Source organism: Engystomops pustulosus, chromosome 11 (assembly GCF_040894005.1).
Source record: "Engystomops pustulosus chromosome 11, aEngPut4.maternal, whole genome shotgun sequence".
Classification (NCBI taxonomy): domain Eukaryota; kingdom Metazoa; phylum Chordata; class Amphibia; order Anura; family Leptodactylidae; genus Engystomops; species Engystomops pustulosus.
In genome coordinates this window covers 51,422,406-51,447,037 of record NC_092421.1, presented here as the reverse complement: position 1 = coordinate 51,447,037, position 24,632 = coordinate 51,422,406, and the positions used below count along the sequence as shown (strand labels likewise).

Here is a 24,632-nt window from a genome sequence, read left to right as displayed (position 1 = left end):
GCATCGCATGTATTGCGTAATTGCTGCCGACACTCCGAGATGCGGCTGCCCCACACTGACAGCGGCTGCGGCCACAGACTTTCTCCTATACATTGCCGGCCGGCCGCGCTGCACTAACAGCAGCTGGGGCCGCGCCAGGCTTATATACAGCACCGAATCTCGGAGAGCCGACAATACACAATACATGCGATGCTGCCGGCTTCTCCTGCAGGTCCCCGCAGACAGGGGGTGTGAAGGGGGTGTGGAGGGGCTGTGTCGGCCGGCCCCCTAATGAATAAGGCCGACTGCCCAGGCACAAGATAGGAGAATCCGACCTCTTATTTAGTAAGAGGTCGGATCGCTTTAAAGCAATTAACCACAAATACATTTTTTTAAAAACTGTCTGGGGAGAAAGGGGCTGGGGTGAGGAGTATGGGGGGGGCACATTTTGTGGGGGTCATTTTCGGGGTGACAGTTCCTCTTTAACACCACACACTTCACTTTAAAAATAAGTGAGTGGCAAAGTAGATTTGGTTAGCCTCTATGGACCAAATCAGGTAATTTGACTTTTAAAAAAAAAAAAGAAAAAAAGTAGCAAAAATTGTTGGAAGGTTCTCTTGGAGATTTAAATATTTTAAAGGGTTGTTCCCAATTAAGGACGTTTAGCAGGGTAAGTGGCTTGCCCTAATAAGGTCACCCATATTATATTCCCCCCATCAAACCCTCCTTGGAGCAGCTGGAAGGCTCCGTGAGCAGTGGGTCACATAATCACACCATCCAGGAGAGCAAGGATTAGCTGTTGGGTGCATTCTTTGCTGGCTTCTGGCTGAGGAACTATGCAGTCGTTACTGTCTGCTCACCCCCTCCATCATAACTTTTCTCCTATGAGTGGTTGGAGGGGTAGGCTCAGCCGCATGCCCCTCCAGCCATGTATGGTGATATACTAATATATACTATACATCTCCTCCATTGGCCAGAAGCCAGCAGGACACAGGAGGTCAAAGGAAGTCTGGAATTCTGCTGGATAGTACAAGCACTTCCGTAGAGTCCAGGCAGTTTCCAGAAAGGGGTTAACTCTCTTAAAGGTGACCAAGCTATTTAAGAACAAACTTATAGAAATGCCAAATTTGTCAAACACCATGTGCCATTCACTGTAAAGTATAGCAATACACACTACATCAAGTAACTTCAAAAATGTCTCTCATGATAAATAATCCCATGTCCATGTTGATCAGGGGCACAATGCCAATGGAATTTGTGTCATTTAGCATTTTTACATGGTTACCAGTCCTCCTTAAAGTATTCTATTGTCAGAATATGTCAGAAAAGTGGTACTGCAAGGAGAATTAGGTTTTTAGCCATAATTACTCCCATCATTCCCTAATGCATTCTGGTTTGTCAATGGTGAACTCCCGGCACGTTGTTAATCTGCGGCATGATAATGCTAATTGACTAAGCATTCAGTGTTTTGCAATATATTCTTGCCAATGTATCTTTGTGGTAGTGAAAAGGAAAGATAATTAAGTCCAATTTACTATGTTATGTTATAATTCATTACATTATTGTGGGAACATCACAAATAAATAGCTTTCACCTGGTTCAGTAAAATAACCTTGTATTCTCTTTGCATTACATATGATCATGAAGTTGAATTAAGTATTTACTCCCAAGAGGTGATTAGTGTCAGCCTGCAGGGTGCTATGTGTCCCAGGAAGCAGCAGGAAAGCTTTTGTTGGGTTCCATAACTGGAAGACTAGGATTGGGATACCTAAATTTAAGTAAATATCTAACAGTGCTTATGTATCTTTCCGGACAGCATGTCCAGAAACACATCCCATTAAAGTAGTTGTCCGAGAATAGGACAGAATTCTGAGTTGCCCAGGGAAGGGGGGTGGTTGCTGCCCAAAAAAATAAACTAGTAATTACATTGTCCCTCCATGCTGTGCCCCTGTTTGTTCACCCCTTAAAATACAGTTACAGCAAGTTAATTCTTGATTTTTACTGTTTAGGTGCTGAAGAGAAACTGTACACTTATTTCTAGGGTGATACTGTTGCGATCAAAATAAATAAACTCCATTTACAAAAACTGTGATTAAAAAAAAGAGACAAAATACAAAAGGATAGAATGTTCATAGATTTACAGCTGGAAGCTAAGTTTGCATTCAAAATGAAAATACCTCTTTCTGCTCTACCAGGAAATGGTGAGAGGCATTTCCCATCTACTGCCACCAAATTTTTAGGGAGACAGGTGCTCAAGAACCCTTCAGGACCTTTCACCACCTCATTACTACAATTGGCACTAGCAAAGCTATGTACAGTTACACCAAAGTCACCAATGAGAAACTTGCTCTGTGTGCTGGAGGGATTTCTAAAACCTTGAACCAATGGACTACTGACATGTTCAGTTCCGTCCAGTAAGGCTCAGTTCAGGAAATCCAGTACATAGCCAGTACATAGGCTCTAAGGCATGCAAACGTCTAATGACCCTTAAAGGGGTATTCCAGAAATCAGCATAATTCATATACAAGTGGGCACTCAAAATATAAGCTAATGTGTAATTAGTTGTTATTTAAAATTTTGCTCCCCTTAGCAGAAAATGCTGGTGACATAGACTGTAATGAAGAATTAAAATGCTACTGGCCCGTAGCAGTCCGTTGATTTCCTCCGTGCGGTCCGTTGCAGGACAGAAGATGGCCGCTGGTCACATGTCCACATCACATGTCCTGTACCTGGCTGGGCATGTCATGTGATCACCACTACGTTTGGCTGTTGTCGGTTGGTTGCAGTGCATCCAGTATGGTCAGTGTTGTGGTGATGGCAGTTACACATCATTACTATGGTAACAGTGCAAGAAAACCTATTACATCATCACTGGGAGCAGAGCATAAGAGGTAGGAGGAGTTACTGAGAACTAAAGGATCATGGAACTTGTAGTTTCCAGTGGCGGCCATCTTAGTGATAACTCCACCTACTTTAGAGAAGCCATAAATTTTGTAAATCATAAAATCAAACTATTTAAGCTCCGTTTTGTGACTAATGACAAGATGTTCATATTCCCGGAATACCCCTTTAACGAAAAAGACTTTTCAAAAACTTGTCCGTACTCCAAACTGCATGAAAAAGCCACAGAAGTACATGGATTCTATTCTGTTAAAGGGCCTGAAGATGGTGGGCACAATATTATGGTGGTTATCCAGTTTGGCAAGAAAACACCAAGGAGGCCAATGAGGGGACAAGAAAAAAGTTATTTACCTTGGTCCTGTCACAGAGCTGTGTCCACTGTGACTGCCGATACTTCCAGAAGTGTCTAAAGAACAATGGAAAATACTTGAGATTGTTACTACAATTGGTGCTCGCAATGTACAGATCATCACTTTCTTATACACACTGCCTGAGGTGGTTATCTCACTATTACCTTCACCCCCTAAGTGGGTATTATTATTTATATCCAACACAATTTGCATGTAAAACAGAATAACAATTCCTAAGTTACACCAATGCACACCATGTTCCCTCTGAATAGCCGGTGTGGCACCGGAGGGCAGGGATTTCTTAGCCTTCTATTATTACATTATGCTGTCAGAGCTCGGCATGCGGAAGACATTAATTATTAACATGCTTTCTCCACTTGCTTTATATCTTTGAAGCTCACAATGGGTGTAATAATAAAAAATGTGTCCAGTGATATATTGATATCGTGGGGAACATATTTCAAAGCAAGGTCTGTCCAACCTTGTATAAATCTTACATAAGAGTGCATAAAGAAGCCTTACAAAATATTATGCAATAACAACTTTATTTCAAGCTCGTGGTCCAAGACCGACTATTGAACTAGAGATCAGTATAGAACAGAAGGTGTTTCATATAATTTGTATAATTAGCATTTATTGACTTTGTTAAAAAGTTAATGGAGTATAATGGGCAGTGTTTATCAAAAATGACATGACAAACAATATAAAGAAAAATCTATAACTATGGATAGCAAATGGATTTTCCTGAAAATAGGTGTAAATCCTGCTCAAGTCCTCTGAGATGTAGATCTTTCATGAAAAGCTTTTAAAGGAAATCTACCACTATCTCCCATGCGCCGCTATTGATTTAAAGCCGCCGGTGGCGATGGCCGTGTAAACACCGATCGTGGGTGTTGCCGGAGGGTGTTTGCTGCAAAATGCTCATCCCATGAGCCCTCTCCAAACATTTCCAGACGACGTGTGACGTACTATTACATTACACTGGAGAAAGAAAATAAAGCAGGAAACGCCCTTCTCAATCGGACACTTTGTTTATTTCAATGGAGCAGGATGGGATAAGAGCAATATGTCGGGCTACGCGTTTCGGATTGCACCCTTCTTCACGTCCATAAAGAGCACATGTATTCTATTAATCAGGACAATAGTATAAGTGTACATAATAAAACAATTTTTTTCAGTAAAACAAAAGAAATAAAAATTCAAAAAATAAAAAATTCTAAAAAGTTGGTGCTGTGTATAACATGCAAGAAATTTGTATTCTATTAAAAATAAAATGAGTGTGAATACAATTAATAAAATAGATATATGCATGATTGAAAAATAAGTAGATATAGATGATTACATGATTAATGCATGAATAAAGTATTTTTGAATGAGACCATAAACACCGACCAGCCTGATCTAGCTCCCAGAGTACGGCAGGTGGTGTCTATATAAGGTGTTAGCGAACCAGCCGTCTGGATAAATAGAACAATATACTGATATAAGCTGATCTTCAGCTGTTGCATATAGGGTAGATAATGAGAGAGTCTTGCTCAAACTGACATTAGAGTAAATGTGTCAATTTGTATATAATGGTGCAGATTTACTTACCCGGTCATGTCGCGATCTAGCGGCGCGTTTTCAGTGGAGGATTCGGGTCTTCCGGCGATTCACTAAGGTAGTGCGCCTGATGTCCACCAGGTGTCGCTGCTGCGCCGAGGTCTGACGGAGTTCACCTTGTTCTTCCCGGTGCATGTAAGTGCTTGATTTTGCGATATACTTCGTTTTTTAAATTCCACGTTCCGTCGGATTTTCTGTTGGCCATGCCCCCCATTTCTGTCGCGTGAAAGCTGGTGCAATCCGATTGCGTGCGCCAAAATCCAGGCGGAATTCGGCGCAAAACGGAAAAAGTCGGTAAACCCGATGAAAGTGCGGCCGCGGAGCCCTTAGTAAATGAGCCCCAATATGTATCTCCGACCCTACAGTCAGAAGATTTATAGTCAGATCCAGGGGCAACCAAAATTTTGTACACCAGGACTGATGGAGACAGGTTGGAATTCTATTGGTGAAATGCTGTATTTTTCTTAACAGTGAATTAGAAAATGTGATATTTTGAGTGTGTATATTTAAGAATCTTGTCTACATGGGAATACCCCTTTTAAGCTTTTGCTTATACTTTTACTGCTTATTACAGTACACACGTGGCAGGGAGAATTCAGAATTCATGTATCATACATCTCTGCAGCAGGACATTGATCAGCGATACTCAATGCCTCAGCATCCATTGTGACATTTAATTCAATGTTTGCCTTCAGTGGTGAGAGCAGCGCCAGCAAACAGATAGCTGCAGGGCACAGCTGAATTGAATGGATGTGTTGTAGCAGTACAGCAGCAGGAACAGCAGATATGAAGGATTGTATGTGTTCTCCGCAGAGAAGGGTGCATTTGAAGCCTAATATTTTATACCAACGTGCCTGTCCTTGTGTCCTTCATCTATTATCTGCATCAAGGGTGATTCTGGTGACAGATATGTTTACACCTTAAAATGCATTTCCATAGAAGCTGAATGCATTTGTGCCCCTGTTGCGATGGGGATGACAATGTCAGCTGGCGACACGTCTGGCCAGTATTCATTTACACTAGTTCCAATACTGCAAATGGTATACGGAAGAAACCAAAAATAGAGTGGCACTAAAAACATCTATAAAGAAAATAACTCTGCATTGTATGGGGCTTAGGATTCCATTTTTGACACTTGTGCTCTCTGAATGTACAATGAACTGCACATAGACAGCACACAGATCCATAGCTGCATACAATGCAACTTACTACGATTGCTACATAGTCCAATTTAAAAGCAGGAATCCATCCGGATCAATGATAGAATGAGTTGATGCACTTTATTTTAGAGCATTTATCTATCACTTCGAGAGCTAGAGCTTTTTACAAAAGGTTTGCTTTAAAGGACATCTATCATCAGAAATACTAATGGTAGACACTGATAACTTACTTACACATCAAGGGGCTTTCTTTTCGATAGCATATTTTATAAACCTTTTTTAGGGAAATCACTGGATTAGATAAAAACTAGAGATGAGCGAACATACTCGTCCGAGCTTGATGCTCGTTCGAGCATTAGCGTACTCGAAACTGCTCGTTGCTCGGACGAATACTTTGCCCGCTCGAGAAAATGGCATCTCCCGCCGTTTTGCTTTTTGGCGGCCAGAAACAGAGCCAATCACAAGCCAAGAGACTCTGCACTCCACCCAGCATGACGTGGTACCCTTACACGTCGATAGCAGTGGTTGGCTGGCCAGATCAGGTGACCCTGGAATAGACTAGCCCCTGCCTGCGCTGCTCGGATCATTCTGTGTCTGGATGCCGCTAGGGAGAGAGCTGCTGCTGGTCAGGGAAAGCGTTAGGGTGTTCTATTAGAATAGTGTTAGGCAGGAGTGATTCTACAAGAACCCAACAGCCCTTCTTAGGGCTACAATAACGTTATACTTTTTTTTTTTTTTATTTGCTTGTGGCTGGGCTTGCTGGCACTAGTAGTGCAGCTAGTACCATATTGTGAGGAATTTGCAGGGGGACTTGCTACCGTTGTGTTTAGCTCTTAGTGACACACATATCCACCTCAAACACCAAAGTGGGACAATTTATTAGGGGTTTGAGTAGAATTAGGCAGTCTGCTGATTTTTTTTTTTTTTTTTTAGCTGTATTTCATTTTATAGCTCAAACTCCTCTTGCAAAGCAGTGTGCTTTCATTGTAGGCTACAAAATAGCCATAGGAGAACCCCAACGGCTTACTTAGGCCTACAATAGCGTTATATTTTCCTTTTTTTTGTTTGCTTGTGACTGGGCTTGCTGGCACTAGTAGTGCAGCTAGTACCATACTGTGAGGAATTTGCAGGGGGACTTGCTACCGTTGTGTTTAGCTCTTAGTGACACGCATATCCACCTCAAACACCAAAGTGGGACAATTTATTAGGGGTTTGAGTAGAATTAGGCAGAGTCTGCTGATTTTTTTTTTTTTTTTTTTTACCTTTATTTCATTTTATAGCTCAAACTCATCTTGCAAAGCACAAAATCCAGTTGTGTGCTGTCAGTGTAGGTTAGAAACTAGCCATAGCAATAGGATAGCATCGTTTTGTTAAAAAAAATTAAAAACTAAAAAAATAAACACACAATTTTTTTTTTTCAAGTTTACACTTTAATTTGGAAAATGTTTAACCCGAGGGCTAGGGGTAGAGGACGAGTGCGTGGACGTGGGCGTCCAACTACTGCAGGGGTCAGAGGCCGTGGTCCTGGGCGGGGTGAGACACCACCTGCTGATGGGGGAGCAGGGGAACGCCGCAGAGGTACACTCCCTAGGTTCATCATGTCTCAAGTTACTGGGACTCGTGGTAGAGCACTGTTGAGGCCAGAACAGTGCGAAGAGGTGATGTCGTGGATTGCGGACAATGCTTCTAGCCATTTGTCCACCAGTCAGTCTTCCACGCAGTCCACCCATATCACCGAAATCGGCACTCCTCCAGCTCCTCCACCTCAGCCTCCTTCCCCCCAGTCTGCCCCCTCCCACCAAAATTTGGCATTTGAACCGGCATACTCTGAGGAACTGTTTTCTGGACCCTTCCCACAGTCACAAACCACTTGTCCTGCTGCTGCTGAGCTATTTTCCGATGCCCAGGTTTTCCACCAGTCGCAGTCTGTGGGTGATGATGACATTATTCACGTAGTGGAAGAAGTGTGTAAAGAGGTGTCGGACGATGAGGAGACACGGTTGTCAGACAGTGGTGAAATTGTTGTCAGGGCAGGAAGTCCGAGGAGGGAGCAGACTGAGGGATCGGAGGATGATGAGGTGACAGACCCAAGCTGGGTTGATAGGCCGGGTGAACACAGTGCTTCTGAGACGGAGGCGAGTCCTATAGCAGAACACGTTGGAAGAGGCAGTGGTGGGGCCAGACGGAGAGGCAGGGCCAGAGCTGGTGCATCAGCGCCCGTAGTCAAGCTCCCGTGGCGAGGGCTAGATTTTCAGAAGTCTGGAGGTTCTTTAAAGAAACACCGGATGACCGACGGACTGTGGTGTGCAACCTTTGCCAAACCAGGATCAGCAGGGGTTCCACCACTACTAGCTTAACTACCACCAGTATGCGCAGGCATCTGAATGCTAAACACCCCACTCAATGGAACCAAGCCGTTCACCTCCGGCCGGGCACACCACTGCTCCTTCCCCTGTGTCATCTGCTAGTCAGCCCCCTGCCCAGGACCCCGGCCCAAACACCTCCCGTGCAAAAACCCCATCTTCGCCTCCACGATCCTCCACAGCATCCACCAGCGTTCAGCTCTCCATACCCCAGACGCTGGAGCGCAAAAGGAGGTATAGCGCAACCCACCCACACGCCCAAGCCCTCAATGTCCACATCTTCAAGTTGCTTAGCCTGGAGATGCTGCCCTATAGGCTGGTAGAGACCGAGGCCTTTCGAAACCTCATTGCGGCGGCCGCCCCTCGGTATTCGGACCCCAGCCGCCACTACTTTTCCCGATGTGCCGTCCCAGCCCTGCACAAGCACGTGTCAGAGAACATCCTCCGTGCCCTGACCAACGCCGTTTCTGACAAGGTCCACCTGACCACGGACACGTGGACGAGTGCTGCCGGGCAGGGCCACTATATATCGCTGACGGCACATTGAGTTAACTTGGTGGAGGCTGGGACCGAGTCTGACCCTGGTCATATACTGCCGACGCCGAGGATTGCGGGGCCTACTTCGGTCCAGGTCTCAAAGGCCTACTATGCCTCCTCCTCCTCCCACCCCTCCTCCACTTCCTCCTCTGAATTACCATCCGTGGGCATGGCGCCATCAGTCGGTAGCTCTAGGCACAGCAGCAGTGCCATCGCTAAGCGACAGCAGGCGGTGCTCAAACTGCTGAGCCTAGGCGCTAAAAGGCACACCGCCCAAGAGTTATTACAGGGCATCACGGCGCAGACTGATCTGTGGCTGGCACCGCTGAACCTGAAGCCAGGCATGGTTGTGTGTGACAACGGCCGTAACCTTGTGGCAGCTCTGCAACTCGGCAGACTGACACATGTGCCATGCCTGGCCCATGTGTTAAATCTCATAGTTCAGCGTTTCCTCAAGACATACCCCAATCTGTCTGATTTGCTCACGAAGGTGCGCCGCATCTGTGCGCATTTCAGGAAGTCCAGCACAGATGCTGCCACTCTCAGGGCAGTGCAGCGCCGCCTCCAACTGCCCGCTCACCGACTGTTGTGCGACGTGCCCACGAGGTGGAATTCAACACTAACCATGTTATCCAGAGTTTACCAGCAGCGCAGAGCGATTGTAGACTGCCAGATGTCAACTTCCACCAGAACTGGTAGTCAGGTCAGTCAGCTTCCTCAAGTCTACAATGAGGAGTGGACGTGGATGTCTGATATCTGTCAGGTGCTGAGTAACTTTGAGGAGTCAACACAGATGGTCAGTGGTGATGCCGCCATCATCAGCCTCACCATCCCGCTGCTTGGCCTGTTGAAAAACTCTCTGGTCAGCATGAAGTCGGAAGCTTTGCGCTCGTCACAAGAGACAGGGGAAGAAGATTCCCTTGTTGATAGCCAAAGCACCCTTAGGTCTGTTTCTCAGCGCATATCGGAGGAGGTGGAGGAGGATGAGGAGGAAGAGGAGGAGAATGTTGGCGAGACAGAAGAGGGGACCATTGTTCAGTCCTTCACTGTTCAGCGTGTATGGGCAGAAGAAGAGGAGTTGGAGGAGTTGGAGGAGGAAATGGACAGTCAGGCCAGTGAGGGGAGTGAATTCTTGCGCGTTGGGACTCTGGCGCATATGGCAGATTTCATGCTAAGCTGCCTATCCCGTGACCCTCGCGTTCAAAGAATTTATTCCAGCACCGATTACTGGGTATTCACTCTCCTGGACCCACGGTACAAGCAAAATCTTTCCACTCTCATCCCTGGAGAGGAAAGGAGTGTGAGAATGCATGAATACCAGCAGGCCCTGGTGCACAAGCTGAAACAGTATTTCCCTTCTGACAGCACTAGCGGCAGAGGGCGTACTTCTGCGGGACAAGTAGCGAGGGAGAGTAGGCGACCAGGCAGCTTGTCCAGCACTGGCAGGGGTACGCTTTACAAGGCCTTTGCCAGTTTTATGTCACCCCAGCAAGACACTGTCACCTGTCCCCAGTCTCGGCAGAGTAGGGCTGATCTTTACAGAAAGATGGTGAGGGAGTACGTAGCTGACCATACCATCGTCCTAAATGATCACACAGCTCCCTACAACTACTGGGTTTCAAAGCTGGACATGTGGCACGAACTGGCGCTGTACGCCTTGGAGGTTCTTGCCTGCCCTGCCGCTAGCGTGTTGTCCGAGCGGGTTTTCAGTGCAGCTGGTGGCATCATCACCGATAAGCGTACACGCCTGTCGACTGACAGGCTGACGCTTATCAAGATGAATAAAGCCTGGATTTCTTCACATTTCCATTCTCCACCAGGTGAAAGAAGCTGAACCTGAATAATGTATGCACTACTCCTCCTCCTCATTGTCCTCCTTCTCCTCCTCTTTGTACACTAAAGCAGAGGAAACTGGCTATTTTTTTTGCCAGGGCCAACTGGCTCTGGCTATAGTACTCTATGTATTTAATTTTTCTGGAGGGCCAACTACCCTGTCCTCTGTTTTTAAACAATTTTTTGGACTGCCACATACAGGCACTCAATCTATGTAATTTTTCTGGAGGACCAGCTACCTGCTCCTCTGGTTTGAAAACTTTTTTGGACTGCCACATACAGGCACTATCCAAATTAAATTGTCTCCATAGCAGCCTCCACACGTCGTCTTTTTAGCTGCCTTCACACGTTGTCTCCATTGCTACCTCCACACGTCATCGCCATAGCTGCCTCCAAAAGTAGTCCATATAGCTGCCTCCATACATGGTCCCCTTATCAAACGAGCTGTGTCAGGCAGAATTTTGTATTGTTTTCATGGCTTCCATGTTAACTTTGTCGCCACCCTGCTGTGTAATCCACAAAATATACTGGCAAACTTTTATCATTTACCGATATTATTTGAGCGCTTCTTGCTCACCTCCTTTGGTTCCTCTCTGCCACCCATTGGTTTTAAGCCTGAGTCCATTTGGGGTATGTTGCCAAGACACTCTAGCCTGCCGCTGCCTCTGCATAGTCCCCTATAGTGTCAGGGTCAATTATTGGATGTTTTAGATTCTATCTAGCCTCATTCGGTCACTCTGTCATTGCCATGCTGTTGCCCATAGTTTTGGCATAATGGTGCGATTAAGCAGCCTCAGAGGCATCCATGCATGCTGCCCCTGCTGTTTCCTGTCCATTTCCCCACGGAAATGTTTCCATCCTTTTCTGAGGTTCCCAGGTGCTTGGCCAAGCTTCCCTGTGCAGAGCCTTGGTCCCGTTGAAAAATGCTCGAGTCTCCCATTGACTTCAATGGGGCTCGTTATTCGAGACGAGCACTCGAGCATCGGGAAAAGTTTGTCTCGAATAACGAGTACCCGAGCATTTTAGTGCTCGCTCATCTCTAATAAAAACCCTAATGAGCTGTCCCAGGATTACATAAAAACACTATTGTAAAGAAATCTTCTTGATGTGCAAGTACCTTACAGGCGCCTACAATCAATATTCCTAATGGTAGATGTTCTTTTAAAAGACATCTACCACCAGGATCAAGGGTTGTAAAACAAACACACTTACATGTTGATGTGTGCCCCCTCTGACAGGATCTGCTCTTCTTTTTTTTGTAAAAACCTGGGCATAAGAAGCTAAGAGAAGAGCAGATCCTGCCAGAGGAGGCACACCCCATTGTGTCAGTGTGCTTGGTTTACAATCCTTGATCCTGGTGGTAGATGTCCTTCAAGCTGGCCATAAACCAGATTTTGGTCGGAATATCATTGAACAGTTGTGATGAGCCGACCTGCAAAAATTTTGATTCAGTCTAAACTGATTTTAAAAATCTGTCTGGGATTGGTACTAATCGCAGGTGTTAACTGTTTGAAAGCCGCCAGTGGACCTGAACTTCTAATGAAATTCGAGGTTGGGTCATCCCAACACTATTGACCAGTCAGCTATGATATCAGTTCCTACCATAAGGTGACTGTCTAAATTAATAATCATTTTAGTGGATTGCGTATTATTTTTTACAGGGCATAATTGTTTTCTAATTACTGATAGATTTCAGATGCTGTCATGACTTTTCATGGCTTTTTCCATCTCTATTTCTTCATGTGTTCAATACATTTTCCTCTGTCAATGTTTTCATCGTTTAAATCATTTACCAATGTAAATTGATGGCTTGTTACCAACATCTGGTGATGATTTCATGTCAATGGCACCTTTAAAAATGCATACTTGGACACCCAGTGGGTGAAAAAAGTATTGAACACCTCACCAATTTTCTAATCACTTTGGGTGTGAACTCCCCTATCCTGATAGGAATTTGGGGATCACTCATTCTGTACAGTGTCCCGGAAATAATGTAGAAATCTGTGAAGTGCAGGGCAGAGATCCATTAACTTCTATGAGACATCAAGAATATCTAAGGGAGAAGCTGATTCAGGAAGCCAGGGGTTCCGGCACTACTGTATGTTTCTTAGAGAACAAACATTTATCCACTATACAGTGGAAAGGAGATACCCTTTAATAGAATTTTATGTTGCAGAGATGAACCATAATGCATTTCATATAAAAACCTCTTGGCGTAACATAAAATTTTGCCATTATATTATGGAGATATAAATCAATGACCATCACTAACCATTTCAATAAAACCAAGCAGGAGAATGCAATCTTCCGTCTCCAGGATCTGTAGCAGGGGTACAAGAACTAAATGGTACATGGTCTGAGATTGGATATTAGGTAGGTTTCAGCTTGACTGCCTAAGCCAAACCTGTTGCTTGAATAAATGGGAAACCAGGACTGCTGTGACTGTCAGCATATCCATCATGCTATGGCATCACAGTGCTGAGTGTTAAGAAAATATGACTAATTTCCCGGAGGTGACTAGATAATTTGTGGCATTCTGCTGCTCCAGGATCTTTGTATTCCAGGGCAGTCTCTGGATTGAAATTGTTCATTATCTGCATCTGATAATTACTCGGAGGTTGTTTTAATCTCCTTTACTAGTGATAAAAGGCTTTCATTATATCGGAGCCGTCAGCGATAAACCAGCTTGTCTTTCATGCGGGGAACATGATGATGGTGCCATAATTTTTGGGAACCTATGCAAGGACTGAGGCTCGAGGCATGCTTTCCTAAAACACTAGGAAAAACACAAAGAAAACTTCAGCTATAGAATTAATTAGACTTAAAGCAGATAATTTTTTATCTTGGCCAAACAAGATAGGGAATACCTACTGTACCTCTTCTCCTGTCCAGGATGGGAATTATGGGAAACCGCTGAATGCAAAAGTTCTATGTTGTTTCTGTTACAACAATTCACCATAATGGGAGTAACAAAAGCATCATTGCAGAGCAACTTGGATCTGGATCTATAATTTTGGGAGTTAGAGAAACACCATAGTTGATTGTGCTATTCTATTTCCGAAAGTCCTGTTTACTTCCATGGGAGTTATGGTAACATTCTAGGTGTCACGAGTGTCCCTGCAATCCACGTCCCGGGTCCCTGGCACACCCATGCCTCGCTCCGGTCCCCAGCTCCCCTACATACTTCCTTACCTCTCCACGCTCCTGCTCCAGATCCAGCATCCCGGCACGTGCATCCCCACCTCCTAGGAGGCGCGGCACCGGCGCTCAAAGATTTAAGGGGCCAGTGCACAGCTAATTGGTGCCGGCCATTTCCAGGAATTTTATAAAAGCAGGCCACTTCCTACATTCCCTGACAGATCTTTGTGCTTCATACCTCAGAGAAAGTTTGTTTTGTCGCCTAGTGCCGGTCTGCTGATTTCCCATTGTGCCCCCATTCCGTTCCTGACTTTGACTTCGTGCTGCCTGTCCTGACCTCCTGCTTTGTTTCTGACGTTGATCCCGTGCTGCCTGTCTTGACCTGTCTGTCCCTGACCCTGATTCTGCCTCACAACTTTATACTACGCCTTGGCCACCACCGCGGGCAAAGTTGCGCCCCTGGAGCGACCTGGTGGTACCCTGCCACAGCAAGTCCATCCCGCTTTATGCCGGGCTCTGAAAAGCAGGTGCCACTTAGACTCCGCTCCCAGGTGTCTGCTTACGCCATCGCTCACGGTGGTACAGAGGATCCACTACCTTAGATCCTGACACTTGGACACCCGAATTCGGCTTGATTTTAAAAGGAGTTGCCGTGCAAGGAGTTGCGGCTGCTGTAAATCATATCGATTAATGCTTTTAATAGAACTTGGGCAAGATGGCAGCTCTAATCATCATAACAATAGGAGAAAAAAATCTACAATTAAACTTATTACAAAAAAACTTATTACAAAAAAATATGTGACACATTTCATTGTCACATATCCATATATTTTATAGTTATATAGAAGGTGCAAAGAAAACCATTATAGCAACTCAGAATTTTAGCATAATGTAACTGATTCATGTTTAGGTGATAATTTTGATTTGATCTCATAGTGGATTTTATCATTTTGAAGTTCGTCATGGATAACTGATAAACAACTACATACTCCATTTGTTTTAATTCATATTAAGTTGTTGTTATCTTTCTCTTGAGCTTTCACATTAAATTTGTGCTTTTTCATCCATTTCTCTAAATTTCGTCTCCATATCTGTGTAAGTTTTTTAGAAATAGAAAATGAAAATAAAAATTGTGTTTTTCTTCTTAAACCAAAAATTATTTATGTGATCCAGTAAATACATGATGGATTTCTGAGACAAAAATTATTTTAATTGATCATTTTATAAGAAAAGGCTTAGCAATTGGCTCTAAAGATCAAAATATTATTATTATTATTATTATTATTATTATTATTATCTATAACGTAGGCATCAGAAAAATTAGATATCGAAATTTTTATCCTGGATAAAGTAGAACTGAAACTGAAGACATTGGGGGTCATTTACTAAGGGCCCTATTCGCATTTTCCCGACGTGTTACCCGAATATTTCCGATTTGCGCCGATTTCCCCTGAATTGCCCCGGGATTTTGGCGCACACGATCGGATTGTGGCGCATCGGCGCTGGCATGCACGCGACGGAAATAGGGCGGCGTGGACAAACGAAAACCCACGGATTCGGAAAAAACGCTGCATTTAAAAAAAAAAAATCTGTCACGGAGCTTGCACTTACCTTCACTCAGCCTGGCTCGGTGAACTCCAGCGCTTTCCGATGCTCTTCAGCGCAGCAGCGCCACCTCGTGGACGTCGGAGAAACTGCCTTAATAAATCCCAGCCGGACCCGAATCCAGCGCAGAGAACGGGCTGCTGGATCGCGAATGGACCGGGTAAGTAAATCTGCCCCATTGTATGTTTACCACAAATAATCCATTTTCCCTCAAAGAATTTAATGACATTTATATTACCAAAAAGTAATATGGAAATATGGGCATTAAATATCTATTGAAGCGAAAAGTTTTATACTGTGAAGATTTTACATTGCATTATGTAAAGTCACAGAATTTAAGGGGCATTGCTACTTCAGACTGTAAGGACTGGGAGTCTGTGGACCCCCGGGACCACCACGGGAGGTGGTACTAGCCGACCTGGGACCGGAGTCTAAGTGGAACCCGGTGTTCACCAGAGCCCGCCGCAAAGCGGGATGGAGTTGCTGCGGCGGGATACCACCAGGTCGTTCCACAGGTGCGACTAGCCCGTGATGGCTGCCAAGGTTGTAACACAGGAGACAGTCTGTACACGGAGTGACGGGAGGAGAATAGCACAAGAAGGCACGCCAGTACTCGCGTCAGGAATCGCAGGAGCTGGAACACAGGAACGCAGGAATCACAGGAACGGACTGGCACACAGGAACGCAGGAATCACAGGAACGGACTGGCACACAGGAACGCAGGAATCACAGGAACGGACTGGCACACAGGAACTCAGGAATCACAGGAACGCAGGAGCTTTCTCTTCAGGGGAGTTTGAAGACCTGGCAAGAACAATAGGAAGAGGCTGGAATTTAAATAAGGCCATTGGAGGACTCCGCTGGAGCTGGGGGAGGTGAGTGAAGCCGGCAACCGGACCAAGGAGAGGCACGGGTGCACTCGTGATCCGAGCCCGGGATTGCGGGAGCACCCGTGACACAGACATTCATGAGATATTCACCGAATTTGTTTTAGATGCCATTAAGAGGAGGGCTTGTGACGTTTGGGGACAGCTGAAGGTCCCCTTTCACTAGCCTCAGTGAAACAGAGACTTACCAGCACCATACAGTAGACTGCCACCAACTCTCATTTGATATAAGCCTGTAATAGGATTATATTGGGTTAGATTAAACCTGGTGTAACAGAGTACAAGCACACCACTACAAGTACAAGCAATTTGTGAGTCGGTTACCTCGTGCTGGACTAATTGGAGAAAGAGGTTCATCTGAAATTGTAGATCTTTCCTGCTTTTAATGATGGAAAAAAAGTTGCCCTACGCAAATACCGTGGGCAGAAGGTATTATTTGCTTATATAAAAGTAGACATACCCCTTCACTCCCAAAGGAGGGTCATAGGAAACCTCCTACTTTGGATTAGATCCAGGACCATGGATGAGTTCTAGCTTCTCAATGGGAAGTCATAGGATCAGGGTTCTGATCAAATGAATCTTTGGATTCTATTGAGACTAGACATAATCCATCTCCTATGTTCCCATTGACAGTTCTGTATATCTCAGTTTCCAACATCGCTAGAGCAAGTTGAGACCCAGGAACGCTTTTGCCTGATCCCAAATATGTAATTGTCCTTGGGTTGCGAAGGACCATAACTCTATACCTGGCATATTGGTGATCTAATTTACGTGGTTTTTATGACTCTTTGTGTCCTCGTCAAAAATGTGGATGGAATTCTGTGTTTGTGCCTCCAGAGCTGGTTTAATTCGTTGAGGATATACTTCCCAGATAGTTAATAACACTCTCCAACTTGTCTTCCTAACGTAATTAAGCTGTTCAAGATAAGGTTGTACGGCCTATATTTTCATCATTGGCCCATATCTGAGGCCCCCATCTATTAAGTTAATAACATATCCTAAATTTTACCCCAGTGTTGTAAGTCAAAGTTTGTTGTAGCTTTCAAAGATGTCCATAAAAATTGGATCATTGAATCATTTTATCACTGCCACTTTCTGCCTAATACCTCACATTCTCCCAATAGTTTTCATCCCCGCCTATTAAGTAAAAAGATGCGAGATTGTGGCACACAGAACTTACATATACATAATATGCATGTTATTTGGATATCTTATGGGGGTCTATTCAAAACAACAAAGTCTGTAACTATCTTTGCCCAATGGGCAAACAGGAAGCAGTGGGATCATATGCATTGGGAAGGTATAGCACCTTCTCTTGGATTCAATTATGCACAAAATCTAGTGTGAAAGATCTTTTGTGAACAAATAATTTAGAAAAAAACATGGCCTCTATGAACCAAACTAGTTCATTGCATTGGTTTTTGAAAATCTACATGGTCTTTATAGAAAAAAAAAAAAATTTAAATCTAAATCGGAAAGACAATGAAGACAATGAATGACAATAGACAATGAATGTGGAATCACACAAGGGTCAACAGACGATAAATGGGCAGTGGGCAATTTGACGTTCTACCATAAGCCATGCATACTTGCCTTCTTCACTGAAAAGACCATCCCCAGAAAAGATCAGTTTTGTCAGTTATTCAGTTATCAGTTATTATGTCTGGAACATGGATTTGCATCAAGCATTTAGTTGCTTTACAATCTTCTTTTCCATGGTTCCTTGGTTACAGTACAGGAGGTGGGACATGTCCTGCGATACAATCTGCCGAAAACAGAGAATTTAATGCTACTGGAAAAATATTGCAGCATGAAGCCAACTTTTGTAGCTGTTATATGAAGTGTGGAAGACTGTAATGCCTTTAAAGAATATTTCTGCCTGAGCTATCTGGCAATATAATACGGCAATAAATGATTAATGATGTGGAGATTAAACGCATCAGAAACTCAGAAAATAAGTTTGAACTCTCAATATCCTGTAGTCATGGGGTGATGGTGTAACTACAGATGCTGTAGACCATTCGAGAGCTATTGGACAAACAAATTGTGCTTCCAATTCCCTTTACTTACTCCGTTAGTCGCATATGGTTTGGACTAATAGGAAACCATATGTCACTCCTTACAGAATCAGAACCTACGGCCTACTTCTGAGAGAACCATAGAAAGCCAAGGGTCCAATCTCTTCCAAATCTATTCCCGTAATGGACAACAATTTAGATTGCTTTTGTGGCCAAGACTAGATTGTAGTGTATACTAGGTATTCCCAATGAATCCCTCTCCAAGGGATCAAACTTGTTAGAAAGTATAAACTCAAAAGGGTTTAAGTTCTCAGTAGTGATGAGTGTTTTGGGCAAAATGAATGATGTGAATGTCCTTTCTAGAATTTCCTTTTGTATGTAAAATATCACATAAGGATTGAGTCTTTCAAATGAGACTTTGTGAGCTACGGAACTAGAGATACAGACAGCAAGTTGACATAGTTGAAAATGCCATCTGCAGATAAGGGTCCAGTTCCCAAGTATTTTTTAAAGTATGTATTTATAAAGTGTCTGCGCCAGTTTTGTGTCATGACTGCGCTGTCTCCGACAAGACAGAAAAAATGTGCACTTAAAGGGGCGTGTTACTGCTTTGTCAGTGTCTGCGCCACTATGCTGTCCAATGTGCACCACAATTCTGTATGCACCACAATTCTGCAGCATGAACAAAGTGCACCAAAAAAAAAATGGTGCACACTTCCAGAGCAGTGCAGGAGGCGCCAGAATCATGTAGACCTTGCGCCAGTTTTTATGAATCTGGCGCAAACTGCACATAGTACAGACCGTACTAGTTTTGCTATATGTGGGCCTTTACATTATTTATTAAAACGCATTGCAAGACACGAGGTGAAAAACACATCTGCATTTTTACCATTAATAATGATGTTTTTTGCTTGATGCATTTGCAATGTGTTTCAAAATGCAATTCAAGCACATCATTTGAGGATGGCCTAAAAGTGTGTATTTAATATTCCTATGTAGCAGTAGTTGGACCCCCAGAATAAACTTCACTCGTGGGCCCTAAGTTGCCAAGTACGAAACTGCCTCAGAAGAGAATTTGAAATAGAATGCCTCAGCTGCTGCAGAACATCACAATACACGCCTCAGCTGCTGCAGAACATCACAATGCACGCCTCAGCTGCTGCAGAACATCACAATTCTCAGATGATGTACTTGTTGTAGGTTGAGTGGACATTCCACTTAATGCAGTGGTCCCCAACCTTTTATTGAACAGGGACCTGCTGTAAACATACATTTTCTCCAGGGACCGGTAGGTGTGGGGGGGGGGGGGTGTTCTGTTTTGGTGTCATATTTTTATAGCCAAAAATGTACATTTGCATCCCCCTCCATAACTCCCTGTATGCCTAGCTTATATTGTCCATTTCCTGAAAAGCGCCCCCCTCACTTATATTGTCCCCTTTCCTGCAGCATGCCCCCCTCCCATGTCCCCTTTCCTTTAGATACCCTCACCCTCTCTTTCAGGGTAACGGGGAGGCGAGTATTGTTTTTTTTTTTTTTTTTTTTTTTTACATTGGCCGTGGTGTTCCACCACCCTGTCTTGGGCCGCAGACCAGTGTTTGGGCATCACTGACTTAATGCATTGTACTGTTTACATCATCCTGTGGCTAATACTCTAATTTTTTTGTCTGTTTTCAGAGCAGGTGTTCATTCCATTCTTATGTTTGGAATTGTCTCAGTATTTAGTTTTTCCTGCGCATAGTTAGGCCTTTACATTATACAATTCCCTCGACAGCTTATTGTTCGCCCCACATTTTTATAGCAGAGATGCCAAAGTGATCTTAACCCAGATTCCTCACTGTGATTAATTTCCCTATCATGTCTCCTGGGGACCTTCTCATTCTCACAAACTGTGTCCTCTGGCATAATAAAATGAGCAAAGGAGCTATAGCACTACTATGGGAAGAACAGCCCCAGGGCACCTCTAGGTAAATGTAATTATCATTATATACCTAAGCAGCAATGACATTTGGAGAGAAAATAGAAATGGTATAACCCCTTTAATAACACTCTCAAGAAGTCTACAAAGTCAAACAAAGTCTTAAAGCAGCTTTGCAATAAAAAAGGGTCCCACCAATTCTGTGTGGAACTGAAAGAGAAACCATGTTGTACTAGGAACTAACATGAAGGCACCTTGGTATTTCTGGAAAGCCAGGGACGCGGTGATATCATCCATGGCAGTGGGTGCTATTCTTACAGCAATTTTTTTTAACCGATCCCCAAAGTCTTCTATTATGCGCTACAGCAATAGTCAATAAGTGACATCAGCGCAGCCTTGTGAGTGCTGTCTGTGGGGCCTACTGAGGCCACTGATAAGCTATATCAAGCCCATGGCCACCAACAAATTTGGCTGAGCTTTTGGTGTCTGTAAACTGATGGCACCTACATAGCTGTACCAGGGCAGGGTAAGGATAGCCAATGTATTATTTAATGTGCACCAGGAATACGCTCTAATGTCCCAGAAAAATGGCATGAATCAAGATTAAAAGTTAACACAAACTGTCTATTCGCCTACTTACATTGGCTAATGGTATGCTTCCATCCCTTTTTTGGAGGGAATAGGGGGGGGGGCATTCAGAAGTCTGCTATGAGGCCATGTCTCTACTAGATACATCCCTGACCACTCATATACACACAATGGACTACTGATTTCTGCAAAGTTTGTGGAAAGGTGAGGTAGACTTTTTAAGACTTTCATCTTATCAAATATCTTATCCCTTGAGTTGTCAGGGAAGATGGCCATAAGCTATATCGTGGCCAGTTTTTACAAACCAGAGAACTAGGATAACTTGAAGCTCCCCTAGAACTATTTTACACAACATATCTATCCAATAAATTGGCAGCTGCCACAAATTCTGTAACTTGAAGACTTCTCTAATTATTTGGTAACTATTTCTGTCAATTTTGTATAATATTAATACATTTCCAATCAAACGACTGGACATTTGCCTTACCCCAGGAATCTTCTATACTGTGTTTTATTTTTACTCCTAGTTATCTGTCTCTCATCATTTTACCTTTTGCTAATTGGGCTACGAATGGATGTTACCTCCATGTTTCATCTGTTTGCGAACATCTATCTATACATATAATCTTTTATTTTTTTTCTGCTTTTATTTTTTACTACAGTTGCATTTTCTGGCCTGGGTTTTACTTCCTTCTACTTGGCAGGAAAATTACATTGTTTTACAGAATTTGGACAAGGGAGAAGCTGGCGCCTCTGTGCAGCTATCCTGCCCCTGTATTGTGCTATGATGATCGCCCTGTCACGTATGTGTGATTACAAACATCACTGGCAAGGTAATTATCTACAATTGTGATACTGACGTCCTACTATTTCCTATATATGTGTAAAAAAGCAGAATCTGATTTGTGAAAAAAATCAAGCAATTTGTGTTAAATATGACCTACAATTTAGTTTGTTCCCATGAAAAACTATGGCTATAGACTACAAACTTTATGTAGCTGGTTCCTACAGTTATGCCTTGTTTCATCTGCACCCATATTGTTATGGTACATATATAATATATATTATAATAATTACCGTATATACTTGAGTATAAGCCCACCCGAGTATAAGCCGAGGCCCCTAATTTTACCACAAAAAACTGGGAAAACCTATTGACTCGAGTATAAGTCGAGGGTGGGAAATGCATTGGTCACAGCCTCTCCAGTATGTAGCCAGCCAGCCCCTGCCCCAGTGTATATAGCCCCCCCCCCCCTTCCCCGTCATGCAGCACAACAATACCGGATGGATCGCACAGAAGATCTACGGGTGCCGCCAGAAAGGCAAGTTTTGATTTATTTATTTTTTTGACTCGAGTATAAGCAGAGTTTGGGTTTTTCAGCACATTTTTTGTGCTGAAAAACTAGGCTTATACTCGAGTATATAAGGTATAATATTATATTACATAATATAACATTGTATTAATTGATAGATAGAAGTATCACTATAGAATCCGACTACATAATGTTTGTAGTCTGCAAACATAGAAACAGAAAGGTCAAAGCAGTGTTGGACTGGGATTCCTTGTACCCACCAGATAATTTTTTTTTTCTACGTGTCTACTCTTCATCATCCCCAGGAAACAGACCTTACTAGCATCGAATATTGTGCTGTTTATATAGGAGTCCAATATAAAGTCAGATCTGGTTGGCCAGTGCAAAACTGGTGAATAAATCTCGCTGGTGCTGCGTACACTACTGTCTATGCTTTACAGAACTGGACATGGCATAAATGGATTCGCTTTTATTTAAACTCCTTATCCCTTTAAAATATATTAACACCCCTTAGTATTAAAGGTAACCTTTCATCTCCTTAAATCAACTCCAACTCTTTGCATCCTTTGATAGTTCCTTCTCCACTTATTTTGGCGGAGTTTCATTTTTCTCTATATCTCCCACTGTTCCTATTCAATGAATATAGGTAAATCCGGCATCCATTATGACAACTATGCTCTCTGCTGGCAAGTAGATATCCTTGGAATTGAAAAACAAGCCAAGCACCACTTGAAAGTAGAGAGCCTAATAAGATTTGATGCTTAAATTGGTGCCATCAACTGCTACATGCAAATTTTCAACTCCACTGGAATTGGTGGAGGACTACCTATTAAAGGATTCTGAGAGTTAGAGCTGGTGGTGAATGTGCTCCGTTTGCAAAAAGTAACTGCCGTATATTAGTGAGGTTTGAAGTTTGAGTAGTTATGTGGAGCACTTCTCGTTCTTGACAACCTGTCCTGCATGGCACAATGATTTGAATAGACTTATAAATTACCTCTAATTTTTATTAATTCACCTTTTTTTCCAGATGCCTTTGTAGGTGGTGTGATTGGTCTGATTCTAGCCTATCTCTGCTATCGGCAACATTACCCAGAACTAACACATTCTTCCTGCCACCGCCCCTCCATATGTCTCCGCCAGGTCAGCACCCAAAAGAAAGAAGAACCAACACCTACTGAAAACAACGAAAGCTTAATGCATGAAGGATTGACGGAAGGCCCTGTATGACCAGCAAGTGGTCCCATATGACTTGTAGCCACACATTGCCTCATTTAAGAGGTTTCCTGCACTGTGTGTATAGTATCAGACAATGTATCTATGTGACCAGCAGTACTACAACGAATGCCCTGACAAGGTCTTGACAGTGTCGCCCACATTCAAGAAGCATGGTATCTCCATACAGAGTCTGTACTATGGTTTTAAAATGGTGCTGTGTGTTACTTAAATGTGCACATTCATTCTCCCCATTGTCCACCAACTGATACTTTTACATCTCATTTTTTCAGCCGTGATAGAAGATCATTGTACCAGTTTGTGATTGAAGGTTCACGCTTCCTGTCTAAACACAGTGCAGGAATCTTTACTTCAACCATTGATGCACTTATACAGACTCCGACCCCATTCCTAAGATGTCCTGTACCCCACTCTTCCTAGGAGGCATTCCTGTAGCTTCATTGTATACGTATGAGGTCTCCTGGCGTGTTGCTGTGTAACACAGGTTTTTCTAAATGTCTGCATTTACATTTTGATGTTTTGCACTGATGAAGAAGACATGATAGATATAGTTAGTTGTCCATGCATGTAGTTTTTTTATGGTGTCCTGTGTAATTTTTGGGGATTGCGCAGAAGAGTTTGATGCATGTGAAGCTTTTTCGTCATGACTCCTGTCATATCCTGTGAGTGCAATAATCTTCTAGTGGTTGGTGATGGTAACCTAGCGAGGGGTTTACTGCTGCATGATACACAAAGCCACGTAATTCAGATGAACCTTTGATCCAAATGATTGACCCTTTGGAATCACATGTCTATTCCATACAATTTCATTGGACTCGTCTCTGCTAATGGTATTGTGTATGTTGGACCACTTCCTCTTGTAGCCGGCACCATCGTCTCCCTAACCCTAGAACAAGAGACAGTGATTTACAAATTACATGGTAATACGGGTTTCCTACTTACTGCCAATAAAAATTATTTGTAAGATTTTTGTAGAAAACATGCTTTTTGGGCCCTTCTTTGGAGGACTCATGCAATGAGCTTCATGCTACAAAGAGGATTTGGATAGAGAAAAATAGAAGAAAAAAACCCTTCAATTTGATATTTGTCTTGAATTAGGAGAGAATCTATAAACTTTTCTGACATGTTTGTTATAGAAAATACCATACCTGGACATTCATTATGAAATTTACAACTGCGTAATACTTTTCCCCTTGATGTAAGACTGTGT

At 43.3% G+C, this 24,632-nt stretch overlaps 1 protein-coding gene across 4 annotated transcripts in view; it reads left to right on the top strand.

The window, feature by feature from the left end:
- PLPP4 (phospholipid phosphatase 4) overlaps window positions 1-24,390 on the top strand; it is a 106,921-nt gene extending 82,531 nt beyond the window's left edge. For all 4 annotated transcript variants that reach the window (XM_072131026.1, XM_072131025.1, XM_072131027.1 and 1 more), the window contains exons 6-7: window positions 21,539-21,709; window positions 23,217-24,390. In XM_072131026.1, coding sequence (XP_071987127.1) covers window positions 21,539-21,709; window positions 23,217-23,416 — 371 coding nt within the window. In that variant the 3' untranslated portion in view covers window positions 23,417-24,390. The remainder of the gene's footprint in view (window positions 1-21,538; window positions 21,710-23,216) is intronic.
- Window positions 24,391-24,632: the final 242 nt, after the last annotated feature.